Raw genomic sequence first — 19,202 nt, 5'->3', positions numbered from 1 at the left:
TTCTAAATGGTTTTTAATTTTCAAGGTTGCTTCCTCGTCAATCGTCATTGGTCGTTTCAGGGAACTAAGAAATATATCCTAATGAGGAAAAGAATGAAATGACATCACTCTTTGAACTACATCTTCCTTGCACCTAAAAAACCAGCATGTCTCAAAAATATATACATGTCCAAAGCTAATCCTAGAATCACAAAGCTAATCCTAGAATCAATCAATCTCCTTACGTTTTTCCCTGTTTGTGTATTAATATTAGCACAATGGTTAGATCCCCTTGTTGTGATGAAGAGAACAGTTTGAAGAAAGGTCCCTGGACAATGGACGAAGATGCGAAATTGACGGATTATATTAGAAGAAATGGTCGTGGAAGCTGGAGAGCTCTCCCCAAGCTTGCTGGCCTCAACAGGTGCGGCAAGAGTTGCAGATTAAGGTGGACAAATTACCTGAGGCCTGATATTAAGAGAGGAAAGTTCTCGGAAGAGGAAGAACGAGTTATCATCAATCTTCATTCAGTTCTTGGAAACAAGTATGCTAATTAATTTTCTCCATCCATCACAATTCACATATAAATTAGGTTTCCTCTACACTAATTTGTAAAACTAATTTGTGAAACTAATTAATTAAAGGTGTACGTTGCTTGTTCTTTCAGGTGGTCAAAGATTGCAACTCATCTACCAGGGAGAACGGATAACGAAATCAAGAATTACTGGAACACCAACCTGAGAAAGAAGCTCCTGCACATGGGGATTGATCCAAACACCCACAAGCCAAGGACTGACCTAAATCACCTCCTCGACCTTTCATCGTTGCTCAGAGCAGCAAGTGTTGGCAACTCGAACATGATGACTAGTCCTGGGGACAATGCCATGAGCCTGCAAGCAGCAGCGGGTGCTGCCCAACTTGCCAAAATGCAGTTACTTCAATGTTTATACATGATGCCAGTCGTGAGCACAAGTAATAGTAGTGTTCCTCCTAAAAATTATAATGCAGACGTGATGAACACTACTACTAATAGTCATTTTGGTTCTCACAGTCTTCATCTGTTTGGAGGAGGGAATATGAGTGGTGCAAGTACCATACTAAGTGGTCAGAAATGGAACCAGCAGGCTGATAAAGTCGACAGCTTCCACGCGATTTCTAACTTGTTTGAAGGATTTCAAGGTGGGTTTGGTGCACAAGGAGGTATTAATAGCAATAGTACTGATCAGCAGAACATGAGCAGTAGTTGCTATGGTGATATATATGTCCAGACCTCGAACCAACCACCTCCTGCATTTTCATCGGCTGCACTATCTCCGGGGACTTCTTCCACGGTCATCGGTGACGCTTGGGAGAAACTCATGGATGATGAAACAAGTGAATCCTACTGGAAAGATATTCTAGAGTAAGTTCTTGCAGATACCCTCTCAAATCTTTCGCTTCATTTTTTTCAGTTACATTAAATTGTTGAATATTTCCTCTTTATTATTGAGATCAAATAAAATTCTTAATAATTAATTTAGAAACTGTACATTCACCTGATGCATTTGCCTCCTTATAAACTAAAGTTTACATTTTTCTTTCTGTTTTGCAGATCAATCTCATAAATCTCATCATCGTCATCTCTCTGGTTCGTACTTATAAATTTGAAAAAACTGTTCAACCTTATGTAGAAAAATTAATTTCTGCATTCATTATTCATTAATAAGGTTTATTTTCCCGGATTGGTTATTGGTAGTGAGGCTTCTGAATTCTCTACTCAGATACATATATTTTTAAGTATTCAGCACCTATGTGAAAAAGATACCTTCACATTCTTGTAAACATTTACCTAAAGAATTGTTCAATTTCCTTGTCGCTTGAATATACAGTTGTTGGTCACTACTGTAATGTCATTATTTCCTACACATATACAGTCTCAATAGGACTCTTTGTTGCTTTCTAACCCAGAGAGAGAATTCAAGTTATGTTGTATGTGCACTAGTATCCTAGTAGATAACGTGCTGAGTTCTACTCATAGATTCCGTGTTCAAAACTCTTCATCTTCTAAATAATTGTAATAATTCTGAACTCTCCTCTTCTAATAATAGTAAAACTTTGGGAAAAAAAGAAGTTAAGACTTTGACCATGCATATTGTTGCATGTGAAACTCAAACATGCAGATCATCGACATATATATATGTTGCTGTCGAAGGGTCTCCGAGTGTAACATGAGCTGATGAATAAAGGGAAGGATCCCATCGATGTTGTGTATATGGGATCAGGATCTTCTTTGTGAGGATCTCAATGATTACTTCATCGTGTCCATTTATCATATATCGTATGGTCAGTTTTTATCAGATATTGTTTGTGTTCAATTATAAATAAAAAATTTCCAAATGATTTATAACCGCATGATAATAGCTGAATGAACACGATGAAATGATCTTCAAAATCTTCACAAAAAGAATCCGAGTAGGATCCTATTCCGTATACACACACACACACAAATACAATAAATATATAATGTAGTCACTAAAAGTCAGAATAGTAGTTATACCGCTACTCATTATTTGGTAAGATTACTTCCGTTTAATACAAGTTATTTGACCGCTGCAAAATCCATTTATCCAACTAAACCACCCAACAATTATTGAGTCGACTTCTATTCACTGAGGATGTATATTAGGGAATTTTAACGAAACACATCCAGTACTGTTTACTTTTAACAAAAATAACATTTTTACTTTAAAAAGTCACTCCTAGTACTATTCACTTACAATACCTTTTTGTCATTTTTATTAAAACTCAAAATTTTCAAACCATTTTCATTAATTTTCCTTATACATTAATCAAACGACTTCGGATCCCTTTCTCCTAATCTACCAAATCAAGGGATTCATACTGTTGAAATTTAATTCAACGATTGAAATTATAAATTTTTTAAATGGACTTCTGTTTGTAACCGTCTGATCAAATTTCAACGATATGAACTGATTTGGTGAATTAGGAAGAAGGGATCCAGAGAGGATCCCTTTCAAACAGACGTAGCAGCATCTTTATATTTTGGGGTCTCAAAACTCTCCACACATAAGAGTTCGATACTTAAAAATTATGAGTTGCGCAGTGTGTGGTCAATCTAAATTTTTGAACCCTTGACACCAAATAACGTTGTACTTGTATCAAAAGAAAAGGAAAAAAAGAATAATGTGTTATGATTTGGGTACATACTAGAAATTAGGCCCGCGCGTTACCGCGAAGGCAGCTGTTTCAGGCGTAATCAGATGAATAAAACACATTTAAGTTGAATAAATTCAACATAATTATGAACAAACAAAGGGATACATAAGTGAATGAGGTCGATAAGATAAGCAGTTTTGCTTTTATATACATTCAAGTGAGTTGGCATATAGACACATTATACAATGAGTGGGAAGAAACTGAACGTCTTTGATTAGAAAGAGATGGTTTCCAAAAAAGTTCTGTTTCCTTAAGAAATAGAAGAAACATTAAGTTCACACATATAATATGTGTCATGCAGTGTAGGCAGCCATTTCAACAGGTAACTAAAAATAGAAAGTGTTGAGGACTTGTTCAAGTAGCTGATTTTGTAACCACAACTTTTCAAAGGCAAAAATAAGCAGAAGGTTTGTTTCCATACGAAACAGAAGCAAGCTGCAGTTTACATATATTTTGCCCCTGCAGTTAAGATGGCAAAATATATGCCCAGCAACCTACTTACCTCACTTGTGCAACATATGCCTTACACTGAAAAGACATCAAAAATCGAATACAAATTTGTAAATCATGGACAGATTTTGTTTTATATTTTTCTAATCAAATCACGTGGCATTATAGCATGTAAAATTACAAACTTGAAACAACCAGAGAGAGCAGAAATTAAGATGTAGAGATATCCTCAAACTTGCAACATATTGTATGGAAGCTAATCGTAGAGGTTTGTGAAACAAACTGCGGCATGAGTTGCAGTCAATTGAACAAAAACATATTAGTTTAACTAAAAAATGCATGATGAAATGGATTCATAGTTTTCATGCATGACACAACTCTATATTATTCCATAAGTCAACTTAATATCATTCCACAAAGTGAAATTAGAATGCTTACTTGTCGCAGAGAGGGCAATGCCACAATGAAGGCATATGGCGAAACTTAGTAACCTGTAGCATTCATTGCACTTTATAGACAATACGATTTTGCCTATCTGATGGCATCTGCCAACACAAAAAAGGCCACAAAATGGATGCCAAGTCTACTTTGATTCTCATGACATGCGATAAATAGAACAGATAGATGATGTTTTCCATATCAATAGCACACCAAGAAATGTGAAGGACACAACACAGTAGCTTACTAATTCAAAAGATTAAATGAACTATAAATGGACCAGTGGTTAATCGAACAAATTCAATACAACTTAATCACATTCTAATTTTAAGCTAAGCACTATATTGCCAAGAAAAGTGCCCGTATTGCTGTGCATGTAAGAAAAATGAGTTAGCACTATCCACTGCTCATTTTGCTAAATGAAATGCCTAGAATCTATTCATTTCAAGTAAAAATCCAGAACAGGGAGATGGAGATATCGGACGTTGAAAAGTGATTAAATTGCCATCTTAACAATCGATTTAACCTATATATACCTACAGGTGTCAAATTCGATCTTAGATAAAAATAAAGCTGCTGATGAGATAACTGATTCCTGGTGTGAGTCATCACTTCTACTTTTTATGGCAATGATTACTTCAAGTTCTCATGGATACTCAATGGATCAATAATATCGACAACATATCCATCATTTCAAAAGGGTCATTACTAAACATCTACTAATCCGTAGTTACTTGTAGTTTGATAACTGGAAACCTGAGGCTTAACAAATTTGTAGATATTTAGCAATGACCCTCCTAAAGCTCTTTATCAATATCTATGCATGTGAAGTTAAGAATGACATGAAGAAACTGGAGTCAAGACAAAATTAATTTTAATTTAAGAATTTGAACAATGAACCTTGAATTAGTAAACTTGGTGATATGGATTCCATGTTCCATCAAGACCACTCTGAACAAATGCGAGATTTTGGCATGGATTCTTCGTTCCCATTCTCACTTTTGGCTTGGCATCTATTGCTCTGTTTAACATGTAACATTATATGTATTAATATAACATGTATATAAACAGATAGGCAACATATTGCATTGTGTGTATATAATGTAATCTTTTTCTTCTACCAAAAAATAGTTGGCAAAGGACACATTCAACCTGCAGATATAAGTTCTATTCAAGTTTATACCAAATTCATATAACATTTACAAGTAAATTCATACAGAATTCGTTTAAAAATAAACAAAAAATTTTAGCGAGTTGGGCTAAAATACTGCAATTGCTCAAAGTCGAAAAAGCGGGGAAAAAAGGTAGTCAGCCTAGCGTAATATACAAATTTTGAAGCTTTGAATTGCCTTTTCGCAAATCAGTATTCTGTTATATATTCAACTATTGAACTTATTATTTGAATCCAAAGCGGAAAAGTCAGGAAGACATTCACAAAACCAAATCAAATGCACCAAATATCACATCAAAGAATAAATTATATAAATTGACAGATTGAAAGAAACTCAGTAGAGATTAGAAAGAGAAAGAGAGAATGGAGGAAGTGGGAAAGGGAAGAGAGAAGTAGTTGTAGAGGTTAACGAAGGAAGCCATTGCAAAGAAATCAGGCTTGAATAATTAACATTTATTGTTACAGATGATTAACTCTAAGGTTTCTCAATATCTGTGATCAAATGCATGTAAATGGTTAAATGAGTAATTTAGCTTGTTGATTTTTCTTCAGCCACCAGTGCAAAATTCATACGAATTCTCTCATATGCTTTGTAAATCTACCAAGATTGGTAATAACATGCTACTCAGCAGAACATTCATTATTCACCCATTAGTATTTAGCATCTACACTGAGTCACTAACATGCATTGCTCAGTTAGGACTCTGTTATACTCATCATCCATGATCAATGTAATCATATATTTCATAGCTACACTCCCCATTGACATACACTGACATAGCATCTACTTTTTTGCTGACTTTATTTGCTCAGTTAAGCAATAACCAACATGCACAATATGACAATCATAGCAGCTACACCAATCATCCATAAACGGGCAGAAATACAAATACTATTATATTGGGGTTTGGAACAAATAAACCAATCATCCAATTCAAATGTCGTTTGGAACAAATACACCAATCATCCAATTCAAATGTCGTTTGGTACGAATACATTTTTCCATTAATTGGATATTCAATTAACTGGGATTAAAAAAACGATTACCAAACAAAAGCCAATTTTCTAAAGAAAATTAGTGTTTTATACCTGCCAATTCCAAAGGCCTGTATGAGCCCAAAATTGAGGGATAGTGACATCTCCAATTTCGAATTGGGGATCTGCATTTCCTGCAATTCCATTGTGTGTAACACCTTTCACGTTGAATAGGGTTTGTAGTAATTGAGTTGAGATGCCTGCATTAAGCTTTTCACAGGTTTCTACATCAATTTTTTTCCAGCAGGTTTCTACAGAAAATACTTCAATAATATTGAATGATATGGGAAATAAACGGTTCAGATTTACACTAAAAGATTTAATAATTGTGAAAGTCGAATCTAGCGGATAATACACTTGTAGTATTGAAGCCGGACACTGTTTCTACATCATTTATTAAATACATTATCTATGATATGCACTGACCAATGAAATTAATCAAAGTAAAACAGATGGTCATCTGCATAATTAAACATACCGTGCTCAATTCAGTCATAACAATTATAACCTTTTTGTCTTCCAATCGTCTGATTCGAAACCTTCTTCCTATCAAATTGAGTATGTAGAATTCAGTCCAAAGTTATTTTTCTTTCAATTACAATATTCTATGTATTTATAAATTTCAGAGCAGAACGTGCAAAAGCAAGAAAAGCAACAACAACAAAACTCATATATACCATGAGCTATAAAGATAAAACATTTTAGCAAATGATACTGATTTCCGCATACTCATTATTCTCCATGTACACTCGTGTTTATTTTGGTCATTTGAATTCAATAGAAAAATAAAAAAAATTAAAGGCCAAAAATTCAACAAAGGTGCAGAATAAGAAAATAGTGTGAGAAATCAGTTTCTTTTAGGAAATATATGTACATAGCACTCAAAGAACACCCATGTAATTATATAAACTTAATGAATATATATATAATTTTATGCTTACCAGCAAAATCCAAATATGGTAGCTTCTGATCAGCCACAAAGCTTGTAGACTGAAGTTCTAACCAGAGAAATCCTTGAAAAAGGCAGATCAGATTCATGAGGAAATAAAAACTTTATGTTCAAATGCGAAAAGCAAATCAAGAAACGCAAAAACTTGAGAACTAATCGAAACCCAATAGAGAAAAACGAGAATCCAGAGAAACCCACTAACCTGTTGGAAGAGTGACAGCCATGCTTTCCCCATTTTGACAGGAAGAATAGCAGATTGTGACATAGCCATTCTGAAAACTGTAGTAGCAGGTTTCCAAATCATTGAAGATAATAAATGAATAGCTAGAGACATTGAGAATAGTTTTCTTCATTACTTAAACAGTAGAATGTGGACAGGGCATAAGTGAGGTTTGCTAATGTAAATATCCTCATTATAAATATCGCTAAAGCGTGCATATACACTGTGGTTTGCCAATATTTCCAGCTATTTCCAAGTGTGTGCTGGTGTGTTTTTTTCCCTTCAAATATGCAGTTTTTTTCATTTGAGTATAGATGTTATTATTTCTACGATTCAAGTGCCATTTTATTTCTTCACTTGGAAAAAGAACTAAGCCTTTTAAAGTGGCCGTGGTGGAAAGCAGTTGGACACCATTGTATAATTTCTTGACTCATTCCACATTTTGTACCTAAAATTTCCACTTGATTATGTTTTAGCCTCTACCTATTCTCTTCCTTAATTTGGCTATGCCTAACCAAAGTCTTTTCCTGTTTAAGGACGCGCGCCCTATGTTATTTCCCTCTCCACTGCATTCTCATCTTCCTAAAATTTATAACATCAAACCATCAGAATCTCAACCCATAATCAGTTTTACCCACCCACACTAAAACAGAATCCCCAAGCCAACAACTTACATTTGATTCGGGAAGTAAAGTGACTTGTGCAAAGACTTCATCAGTGTCTGGTTCAGCCTATAATTCAGCAGAAAGAAACATATTATTTCCTCGCAAAGCCCAATAACTTGAGTACAAAAGATGCAGCTAAACAATTAAATCTGGAATTCTTAGTTTTCTTTATAAGAGCAGCCACCACACTACCTTCAATGATACATTAATAACCCGACAAAGAATATTCGATGCAAGATTATACACTGGCATCGGCTGATCAGTCAACTGATTAGTCGATGCCTCCACCCATTTTTGAAACCAGAAAATCCAATTGACAATTAGAGATAAAACCCAGAAACACAAAACATAATATGCCTCAGCTACAAAAACCCAAATAAATAAATAAAACACTCAAATTTCTATGTAAAAGCGAACACATTTTGGCCCCAAAACAAAGGTGTCATAGATGGAGGAAGAGAGAAGTGACAGAAAGGGAGAGATACTAACTCAACCCCACCATCTCTCTGCAGCCAACACACTCATTCCCTCTCCTATCTCCCCCAAATCACACCCCCACTCTCTGCAACCAACCCCCTCTCCTCTCTCCCCCATATCACACCCCCACCCGGACACCAGACCACCTCCCTAGAAATCGGCCCTGAAAACTGTAATGACCCAAAAATTCTTAATTGGAAGCTAAATCCAATGATAGGCCAAAATGAAATCATGGTTAATCACTACGCTAGTACCGTAATAAATTTCTTTCCTTTAAAGAAATCCAGCATAATATTAAATTTGGGTTATTTTATGGCTGCATCTAACCGTCTCGTTAGACTGCCTACGTACCCTACAAAGGGATCAAGTCTTTCGTAGTTCACCCAAATCTTCTAGAACAACATACAAAAAATTTCATTACGATCCAACAGTCAGATCCTCGATTCATATATTGACCAAGTAACGTATCATTGTAAGCTTAGGTTCAAACGATCAACCTACGTCATACAAATATCATAACTAAATTTAGGACATCTAATTTATCCTAAAAATAGCATCGACGATCCCCTGCCCACTCGCCGCCGTGGGTGGCAGTCGGCCGCCCCGACTTGCCGAAAAATTTCAACTATTTCTAAAAATTCTCAAAATTTACAGAAATGACAATCTCAAAGAATAGAGCAAACTTTACCTGTGGCCAAGTCCAATTTGGCCGGAAAAAGCTCCAATTTGCCTCGAAACTCACCGGAACCCTAGAAATTGGGTGGCCTCGATGCGCCACCTCCGGTGCTCCGCCGGCCCAACCAAGGCCTGGGACATGTTCCAGGGTTCACGAGAAGTCGACCCATGGTGGTGGTCGACGGTGGTGGTGTCAGAAACGGGCGGATCGTCGCTGTGGGTGCCTTCGGACTCGCCGGAGAAGGCGATGAAAGTTTGTCATGAAACCTCGACCACAGCCGTCCAACTTAGGTGGGAATGGAAGCTGGGACGACAAGGACTTGATTGGTAGTGACGGCGTCACCCAACTCGCCGGGAAAACGCCGGAATCGGCGTCGGAGGTTTGGTTGTTCGAGTCGGGTCACGCGGGTTGAGGTAACCCGGTTTCCTCCCCCTCCTTTTCTGGTTCTCTCCCTTCCCTCCCTCCCATGGTTTCTAATTGGGCAGTGCCCATTCCTCTCTCTCCCAGCCCTCCACGTGGCTTCACCAGAATTATCTGGAGAAATCCAGATTATGGTCAAATAACCATTTCACCCCTGACTTTGCTCGTTTATAACTTATAAGTTATAACTCCGTTTCACGAACGGTTTGCGCATACGCGTTCGTGAGATCGAGCTCTATCCAAATATGCCAAGAAATATGATAAAATATATGAGAATAAAATATGTCCTCTTATAAATTCAATTTAGCCAACTAAAGCATTTTCATCTTTTCCCCTTTTCGATAAGTTTTTCCGCATAAACATATACTTAAATTTTTCAGGGTACTACAAAAACCCATAACTCCCTTAACCGTTCCCTTTCTCAAAGCAATTAAATTGACTTTATATATAAATTATACCTTTTTTATATTTAAATAATAATGTACATTGTTGAATTACAGTTATAGTCCATGAATACAATTAGAGGCCTTTGAATTTCTTTGCAAGAGAAGATTTATACGGAAAAGCAACTGCAAATATACAGACGGAGGGAATTTGAGGTTTGTAGTTCACCTACACAACAATTTCTTACTATATAGATACAACTGAGTAGTTAGAGAGCTTTAGACAATACTACTCAAGTCCACAGGTAATTATAAACTATAATCATATAATATCTCACAATAAAAATCAATGTGACTAAAAACAAATGATATATATCAACTTTGATGATTTCTCTTATTTTCCCTCTCTTTCTCAGCAACCAAACAGCAATTGAAAATTACCAAAAACTGAAAAGATTGAAGTACCTGGGCAAGTTGGAATGCATGGGTTGCCATCACCACTTGGTGTAAAAAAAATCAGGGTGGGCATCTTCAAGGGCACCTAAACCCTTCATCCGCAAACGTATGTATAAAAATCAACAAAATAATCTTGTGATTGCATTAATCCGTAGAAAAAAATACGCTAAAATTCATAGTTGGGGTGCAAAGAACCTAATTTTCAGCAATCAAGAGTCACAGATCCGAGGCATTCAAGCACACAACAGAGAAAAGAGTATATTTTGAGGCACAAACCGAGTCTCCACTCCTATTAATCAAACCCTCAACCTTACATGTTTTGAGGGGGAGGAGCACGACTTGGTTACAGAGAACAATTTCTATCAATCTCTTTCAGTTATATAGAGATTTAATATTTCAAGCATCAATGCATTGAACATTTGGTACTTGACATGAACATTTGATAACTGAGAAGCATAACTTTTTGTCTTGTCCAACATTTAAGCTATAAATGTTTTGTTACTTGTCGTATCTCGTTTTATACAGTGGTGAATTTGCATCCTTAACTACTGATTAGTCTTGTATCTCCCATGTTCAGATCAAATTCTATTTAATAGTGATGCAGCTGTGACAACAGGGACTAAAAGTTCAGTCTAAAGCTACAACAGGGACTAATTCTACCTCTTACAGGGTCTGCTGGAGAGATCAGAAACAATTGCAGGGATGTTAATGCATGAAATATGTCTAGCCAGCAGTGGACTTGCATTCTGCAAGAGTATTGTCCTAGCTCCTGATTGCTTTAATGCCTTAGGGGAATCTTTTATGCAGACTGTATGTGGAATGAATTCCTTTTATTTTCTTTAGAGATATATATAAAGTTTCAACATATCCAATTCAAATCAGCATATATCCAAATTCCAATTCAATAAACCACATATCCAAATCAATTCAAACTAAATACCTAATATTCAATCACATATCCAATTCAAACTACATGGCTAATATACAATAACATGTCCAATCTTTAAGCACATTTTCAAAACAGATTTAGAACACTATAAAATCTACTTAGTAGCAGAACATAAACATAAAAATCCAACACAGAGACAAGGCAGCATACCAATTCCCTATCTTGTATGCTCTTTTCAGCTGGATCTTCTTAACTTGTTTCAAAACTTCTCCCATGCGTTCAGTTGCATCCTGCAAATTTGTTAACTCAACTTATTAAGTAACACTCTAATTATTTCTTAGCCAAAACTAAGCCGAAAATTGTCAATCCCATAAAAAAGTTGCATCTTTTTCACAGTATTTTTCCAGACTTTAAACACAGAGAACCGGTCCTAATCCTAATCCTAATCCGTACATCTGATGCACCAATACATGCACCCGTATTTTCTCCATTAACGGTTTACACCACTTTAGAACCATATAATTTTTTCAGTTTCATTGTGTTCTTAATATGTATGCAATTGTGATTTTTGTTGTAATTGGGGACCTGGGAGAAGATTTAAAGTGCAGCGGTCTATCACAAATACCTTGGAAAAAACCTTCATACATTTGAACTGTAACAGTTATGCCTATAGTAATTTTAAGGCAAGCACTGAAGCTACTAAGGCATCAATTTGGAAGTCTAAACATATGCCTGACTTCAAGCACAGAATCACAGCAGGTTAATCTATAAATTAGCAACTTAACAATACATAGCAGCAGTGCTTGCCTTAAAATCACAAATCCCCCAAAACTGGACGTAACATACTAAACAATTAGAAAATCTAAGGCACCATTCAAGAAAACAATTTAAAAACGGAACTTATCTTTGGATTTGAGGCATGCAGCGCAAGATCCGGCACACCCCACCCTCAGTAGGGTTTGTTGATGACCCCTACCCCGTCTCCCTGAAATCCCGACGACCCGTATGGTCTTCTCTGACCATACCGACCCTCCCATCTGCAGCAACAGTGCCGAGACCCCTCCCCCTCGCTCTCCTTCCATCACCATCTCTCTGTCTCTCTCTCGCAGACCCTTCCCGAAACCCTAATTGAACGACACCAAATGATACCTACCCGGTGACCCCCTATCTCGCCCAAAACGGAGAGGACACAATTGCCCTTCCTAGTAGACCATCCCCACCATCGGATTCTAATCTTAGATGGGTAAAAATGTAATTAAATAATTTGGGCCTCACTGAGGGCCGGGCTTCCCAGCCAAAACCAACACATTTGGGCCCCGCCCTGGCTGAGGGCCGGGCTGCTGAACCAAAACCAACAGAAAGATCAATGGCATGGTTGTAATTAATCTGAAATTCGGATTGAAACACTATTCATTTCTACAGTGCCAATTCCAAACCTTTCTTTAGACTAAAGTAATATGGCAAAAGCGAATCCATCTTGTTTGTATAAATGTGTGTAGATTTTGATATTCAAATATTTCTTCTTAAAAGTATTAATTTGACCTCATAACCAGGATCATCACCCCATAGCATGTTGCCGTTAGAAGCTCGTATTTCTTCTAGAGCATCTCCCAATTGTTCCCAAACAACTAGAAAGAGATTATTTAATTAGAAAGAATTCAGTTCAAATGTAGGATGAATGTCCAAAAGTTTGTAACATCTACACACAAGAAGGTGATGACAGCAAGGTATAACTAAAGCTTGGTGAATGTTAGGATTCAATTTGAAAGTGACGTAGCTAGGCTGATTGTTTAGTCTTAATACCATAAACATAGATCAAGTTTTTGGCTGTATAAGGAAGAATGAATAATACTTCAAAGTCCAATCACAACAAGGTTTTATTGCTTAGTTTGGATGAAAGGAGGCGGAGACGCCTCGAAGATATAATTCCGATGCGGAAAATGACCTGAGCAAATATCTAAAGATTGTATAGCAACAACAAACTAACAATGTTACTCTAACGCCACTTAGTACTACGGTCTAGTGAGATTCTTCTTCACTTATAAGTTGAAGTCTTAAGTTCGATTCTCGCTAAAGGTGAATTTGAACCAAATTATTGTTAGTTCATTATGAGGCTAAGTCCACCCCCTCCCCAAAAGCAGAAAAATTTCACAATCAAAGGCCGACGAAGTACCGCTGCATTGTCTTCTCCATTTGAAGGTGTACTGACTTGAGATCTTTCGAGGACGGTGAGCAGTGTGGCAACAAAGTACCACTGCATCGTCTTCTCCATTTGGAAGTGAAGGGAAATTGAGGAAAATCGTGGAAAGTGTTTGTTGGAGTCTGCAGTACTGTGGGGAATTGAGAAGCATTGCTCTCTTTAACCGCTCCAGAGCTCAGCACTGCAGAGGGTGGGAGGAATTGGGGTGAGATTTGATGCATGCTTGGCAGAGGAAGCCGGTGGGAGAGGACAAAGGGGTTGCCGCCACACATACCAGCGTTGTTTGGCTATGGTTCTGTCGACCCACTTCAGCGATCGAGTGGTTCAAGATGCTCATCGCCTCTACGGTTAAGGTTTGACTGATCGTACTCAGCCCCGCTCTCATTTCTCGGAATTCAAAGAAGCAAAAAGACCAAAATCCATGGAATTTGATGTGTTTTGGAGCAGGATTTTGAGCAGCAAAACGCCCAAAGAATGCAGAAGCAGCAGCAAAAGCAGCTTCTTCAGAGCCTTTGCTTTTTGGAGGCTTGTGTTTGTGAGAATTATCAGCAAGGGCGTACCCCACCCACGCAGAGGCAACGGCAAAGGCAAAGGCAAAGGCAAAGGCAGCTGAAGTAGAAAATGAAATAAAAGTGGCTGTTTACACAGAGGTCAGGTCCGGGCCGGGGCCGGGGTTCGTTTCCACTTAGTTCTAGACTAGCCCCGCCACGTTAATTTTGTGGACCGTCCCGAACCGGATGGACTCGTCTTGACCCGCAGGTCCAGTACCCGTTTGGCCATCCTGCTGTAACCTTAAATTCAATTATTCGGATGCAGAATCATGATTCATATTGGAATAGAAACACCGGAACAGAGACACACTGAACCTGCATGATGTTATGTTAGTCCCCAAATGACTAGATCTAGATCAATCACCAAACTCCATGAGCATGTATTTTTAACAAAATACCGAAACTCTTATCACTCCATACAGGTCAAAAATAAACTACTTCCAAATTCACACGACGCAACTGTCATACCAATGCATAGTCTTTAAAGTTAAAACAAGAAACTCCTCAATCTCTATATATGTTTCTATATACTAGACATACGAAAACTCTAATAACCCGTTATAACCAACTTCATAGTGTAAATCCCGTCCTATATCAAATCCCTTGAAGAATCTCAAATAACGCTCCACCATCTACCCAGAACATAACAAGAAACAACCAAAAGATTTCATTTCTGGCTTTCCTCGTCTATATTTAGGCAAGAAACAACCAAATAACAAGAAGACGCTAATTTATTGAAGTTTGAACTTGGCTCGCGCATCAGTTTTACACCAACAGAGGGCCAGTACATGAAGCTCAATCTACAGATGGCATCAAGGACTCTCTACACATTACATGAACCATAATCTTTCCAATAAGCCCATAAAATTATGCAATGCATGAACATTCAAAGGAGTAGCAAAAATGTGTATTAGTGATTATGCATTTCATGAAAACTCTCAGTAGGTAGATATATACAACTTACGGACGTGATAGACAAAGGTTATTCTATCCTTCACAGATCAACACTTAATCACATTAAAAGAAGAGTGACTTGAAAAAGAAACTAATAACTAACTGAACAACGAAGGAAAATAAAGAAAAAAGCAAAGTCAAAACCTTCCGCCAACTCTGCATATGTTTGTGAAGTATTTGGATATGCACCCAGAAGAATCCAGAAAGTATCATGTCAAATGTGTATCAATCAAAATCCAGGCACACTTTGAGAAGTATCTATTCTGCATCAATTGTCTCAAATTAACCGACATCTAGAGTTTTAGTTCACCAATCTTCTTGGAAACAGGATACAGAAAACTAAGAGACAGATAACTCCTCGGTTTAACCGACATCTAGAGTTTTAGTTCACCAATCTTCTTGGAAACAGGATACAGATAACTCCTCGGTGATAGGAGAAAAATAGAGTAGGAATACTCACCTTAGAGCAGCAAAGGATGGGTCATCGAATTGGCCAGGACAAATGAGTACTAGAGAAACCAGTCCCACTACAAGGTTCACTGTAAAGAATTAACTCTAATATTATTAATTCCTCAACCGTGGAGCATTACGGGCTGATGCATGGATTTCAGACAAAGGAAGTAAGCCACTAGGAGAGATATTTTCAGCAATTGGATATTGACATATCCTTGCAAAGCATTTAATATATTTGCTGTTGACTACACAAATTCAATTGCATTCCAACTTTTCCCACTGAGCCCCACTTTCTCCTCAGTCCACAGAGACAAAATGTAGGACTGGTGCCAACAGTTCATCACGGAAGAAAGGACTCACTGAGCCGAGATTTTTCACTTATAAACCATTATCATTTTACCACATTAATACGTGGCTTCCACTCGCCAGGTACCAGTATTGTCTCTTTTTGTATTTGAAAGAGGGTAACTGGAGAGGGGAAATGACATAAGAAAATTGTTCCTATGCAACCTAGTCTCTTCTAAGCGGTGTGGTTTTGACACCTACTACCAAATTAACAAAAGAACCATACACTTCAATACTGTGGGCAACGCTCACGATTCTGAACTTTGAACAACTAGCAAACACGCGTTGGAATCCTACACACATCGAGCACACAGTGCTTCTACCACTGGATATTCTATTAGCCAGCACATGTTGCTCATACAACACAATTAAAAGTCAGAAACTAACACGATTACAAGCCAGGGGAATCCTAGTGACAAATCTATAAACCACTTAAACGTATAATTCCACCAACGGCATGGTATATATGGATAATACAGAAGAAACCGTTACTAATAACAACTCACCAAAACAACATGTGGGTCAACCCCTCCTATTGGTATACAAAGTCAATATACAAACCGTTAGTGAATAGAAACACAGATCCAACCTAGAAACTTATTTCATCTTGGGTCCACTTTGTTTCAACAACCATCTGATGATTCTTATTTATTCCTTAACCCTAGAACTAACTAATTGAAGAAATAATATCCAAAAACAACTAAACCTTACATAAATGCCATAATATATGTGTGTTATTTAGAGCTCATTTCTCTGAAGTCGACACAAAACCTTAAAAACAACTAAATCTTACATAAATGCCATACTATATGTGTGTTATTTAGAGTTCATTTCTCTGAAGTCGACACAAAACCTTAAAAACAACTAAACCTTACATAAATGCCAAAATAAACGTGTTATTTACAGTTCATTTCTCTGAAGTCAACACAAAACCTTAAAAGGGAATCTGGGATCACACTTTATTATTAGTGAAATCAAAACATCAAGGCACGCTAGATGCACTCCGTCTTTAATAACCTTCCAAAACATACGAAAAAACGCTAAATGCCTAACATGAATTAATACAAAGTGGCGTATATATGACAAAAGCTTGATCAGAAAGTAACACATTACACCAAAGCAACTAAACATGCCTCTTGCCAGACTAATAAAGTAAAACCTAGGACAACAACCATTTCTTTTATCCAATAGTCCAATAACACTCGCATTTCAAACTAAAAAGGAAGAGTTTAATAATTAATAAACTTCTGATTCTCAAGTGGCATGGGAAAGACCATGGATCACTAGCCTACAACAGAAAAGGCAATGTAATGACAAAAGTGAGGGTCGAATCGTAAGCTAGACTTGGATTTTTATGAAAGTATTTCCATCTATTATGTCTCCTCTTTCCCTTTTTTAGATATGAGGATTCCAACATACAAAACGAACCAAGGGTTATAAAGAAAGTTACTGTGTCAAATGTTTTCCTGATAAAATTTGATTGACAGAGCATTAATTAGATACCTTTTGATGCAATCCATTCAAGCCAGATTAAACAACAGGAGAGCAAATTACTTCAAGAACAGGAGAAAAAAGTATCATAAATTCAATAAATTCAACAGAAACTAAAAAGCATAAAAGAATAAAAATGAAAAAATCATTAACAAAAAGGCCAAAATCCATTAACTAAATGGTGCCTATGGCACAAACTAAAACAGCTTCTAGGCAAGGAAAGACTTTAAAGCCTCAGATTACAACTTGACTTTCCTAAAAGGCTAAAACTTCAGCAGAGTATTTTGAGAAGTACCTTCTCCAGAGCATTGGTGGATGGAATATACACGATCAACACTGAACTTCATGTAATCTTGTTGTCAAGAAGTTAAAGCTAAAACCAAGAGCCAACCTACTCACTTCAGCACTGTACCCCAACTGCTATCTAAACCTAATGTGCAGCTCAACTTCGTCCATCAATCACCAAATAACCTGCCAGCCAACCATCAGACGAAGAGGCCACACTGCCTTTTAAACTTGAATTCGGTTCTCCTCTTCTAAGTTAAGATCACCCCCATCATCTCCATCACAACTTACAATCTTCCTCACTTCATCGTCGCAGCTAAGAACCTCGTAACTATCCAAACCAGTGCTTTCCACCCCATCTTTCTCTTTCTTTTGCACAATGTCACAAAAGAAGTCCGTTAACACAGTCTCATATCCAGGCATTTTGGCGTACCCAGGAAAGTAATTAATGTCGATTATCAAATAGCGGTTCCCAAACCTCGCATCCCGAATCACATCAAAGTTAAACAAGTTCAACTTCATTGCCTGCTGCAAGCCCCTTGCAATATCAGTGATGAAACTCTGCGGCGGCATCTCAGTGTCGTCCAGCTGCATCATTTTGTAATACTTGTCATCAGTTCTCTCATTGTTTGCAAGATTCGATATCTGTGAGAACGACATCAAGCCATCCAAGCTCCCCAATTTCTCTTCTTCGGAAACATCCGGAAGCGACTTACGCTTCACGCATTTGACATACCCTCCAACCACATACACCTTAAAGATGACGCCGCCATGGTTCACAAACTCTTGAAGCACAATTGGGGGCTTGAGGTTGTCGAGACCATCGTGGTTGAAAACCAGCGCCATTTTGTGCGACTTGGCGCTGCCGTCGGCCACCAGTGGCTTCGCGATTACCGGAAACTTTAGACCCTCCCACGCCTGGCGATCAAATAGCGTTTCCTTGTCGTATATTACAATCTGCTTTGGAATCCCAAACGTGTCGCTCTCGTGCTCGATTCTCAGCTCCGAAACCACCTGCAACATGGAAATCCGATTGTGCAGGCGCTCGATTGCCTCTGGCGCGTCGATTATAACCCCGTCAGGGTTCTTGACCCTGAACTCCGCCAGCTCCCGCTTCCAATCGTCTCCGTAGAGCTTGTGCAGCACGCAGTCGAACGGCCCCTGATCTGCCAGCGAGCGCTCAGTGTCGATCCGAACGAGATCGATGCCCCGCGATCTGGCTAGGTTGACCAGCGACTCTTGGATGAAGCTTTGCTGCTTCTTGGGCGCCAAAGCATAGCCTATACCGAACCTCCGCTCCGCCATTGAATTGCAACACAATGAATCCACAGAATGCTATACAAAACGCTCATATAATCCCGCATACAAAATCGGAGCTCCGAAGACGAAACCCTAATTGGTAGTTTCTTGGTTGTTTTGGAGCTTTGAAGAAATCGAAAATTGCAGACGGAAGAGAGAGACAGAGAGAGAGAACAGGGAGGAGAGGGAGAGAGAAAGAG

At 37.9% G+C, this 19,202-nt stretch overlaps 3 protein-coding genes across 10 annotated transcripts; 1 reads left to right on the top strand and 2 right to left on the bottom strand.

Annotated features, from left to right (window-relative positions):
* The first annotated feature begins 213 nt into the window (after window positions 1-213).
* Window positions 214-1,457, top strand: LOC103932362 (transcription factor MYB39-like). Its single transcript, XM_009341937.2, has 2 exons — window positions 214-523; window positions 647-1,457. Exons 1-2 carry the CDS (start codon window positions 258-260, stop codon window positions 1,383-1,385), a joined length of 1,005 nt encoding a protein of 334 aa, XP_009340212.2. The 5' UTR covers window positions 214-257; the 3' UTR covers window positions 1,386-1,457.
* A 2,286-nt stretch (window positions 1,458-3,743) lies between these two features.
* LOC103932353 lies at window positions 3,744-12,530 on the bottom strand. 5 transcript variants are annotated; one of them, XR_007253264.1, is made up of 9 exons: window positions 8,316-8,467; window positions 8,133-8,189; window positions 7,441-7,517; window positions 7,231-7,301; window positions 6,768-6,835; window positions 6,344-6,499; window positions 4,984-5,104; window positions 4,084-4,136; window positions 3,744-3,949 (listed from the first exon to the last, which is right to left on the bottom strand). XR_007253264.1 is itself a non-coding variant. In XM_048570686.1 (9 exons), exons 2-8 carry the CDS (start codon window positions 10,562-10,564, stop codon window positions 5,024-5,026), a joined length of 531 nt encoding a protein of 176 aa, XP_048426643.1. In that variant the 5' UTR covers window positions 10,565-10,627; window positions 11,635-12,527; the 3' UTR covers window positions 4,088-4,190; window positions 4,984-5,023. The 5 variants fall into 5 exon arrangements, 3 of the variants coding, with proteins under 3 accessions (XP_048426641.1, XP_048426642.1, XP_048426643.1); XR_007253265.1 differs by lacking the exons at window positions 3,744-3,949; window positions 8,316-8,467 and adding exons at window positions 7,942-8,040; window positions 10,545-10,627; window positions 11,635-12,530 and having other exon boundaries at window positions 4,088-4,190; window positions 6,344-6,835; window positions 7,231-7,302; XM_048570686.1 differs by lacking the exons at window positions 3,744-3,949; window positions 8,316-8,467 and adding exons at window positions 10,545-10,627; window positions 11,635-12,527 and having other exon boundaries at window positions 4,088-4,190; window positions 7,231-7,302.
* Window positions 12,531-14,888: 2,358 nt separating this feature from the next.
* Window positions 14,889-19,202, bottom strand: LOC103938119 (inositol-tetrakisphosphate 1-kinase 1). 4 transcript variants are annotated; one of them, XM_048570689.1, is made up of 4 exons: window positions 17,714-19,202; window positions 15,590-15,668; window positions 15,274-15,392; window positions 14,889-15,167 (listed from the first exon to the last, which is right to left on the bottom strand). In XM_048570689.1, the coding sequence occupies exon 1, from the start codon at window positions 19,006-19,008 to the stop codon at window positions 17,929-17,931; it is 1,080 nt and encodes a 359-aa protein (XP_048426646.1). In that variant the 5' UTR covers window positions 19,009-19,202; the 3' UTR covers window positions 14,889-15,167; window positions 15,274-15,392; window positions 15,590-15,668; window positions 17,714-17,928. The 4 variants fall into 4 exon arrangements, with proteins under 4 accessions (XP_048426646.1, XP_048426648.1, XP_048426645.1 ...); XM_048570691.1 differs by having other exon boundaries at window positions 14,889-15,392; window positions 15,590-15,682; XM_048570688.1 differs by having other exon boundaries at window positions 14,889-15,392.

Source organism: the organism of the source record quoted next, unplaced genomic scaffold, assembly GCF_019419815.1.
Source record: "Pyrus x bretschneideri cultivar Hongxiangsu unplaced genomic scaffold, Pyrus_bretschneideri_v1 Contig54, whole genome shotgun sequence".
Taxonomy (NCBI): domain Eukaryota; kingdom Viridiplantae; phylum Streptophyta; class Magnoliopsida; order Rosales; family Rosaceae; genus Pyrus; species Pyrus x bretschneideri.
Note: the sequence above shows the minus strand (reverse complement) of the source record. Positions and strands in the feature narration are given on the sequence as shown.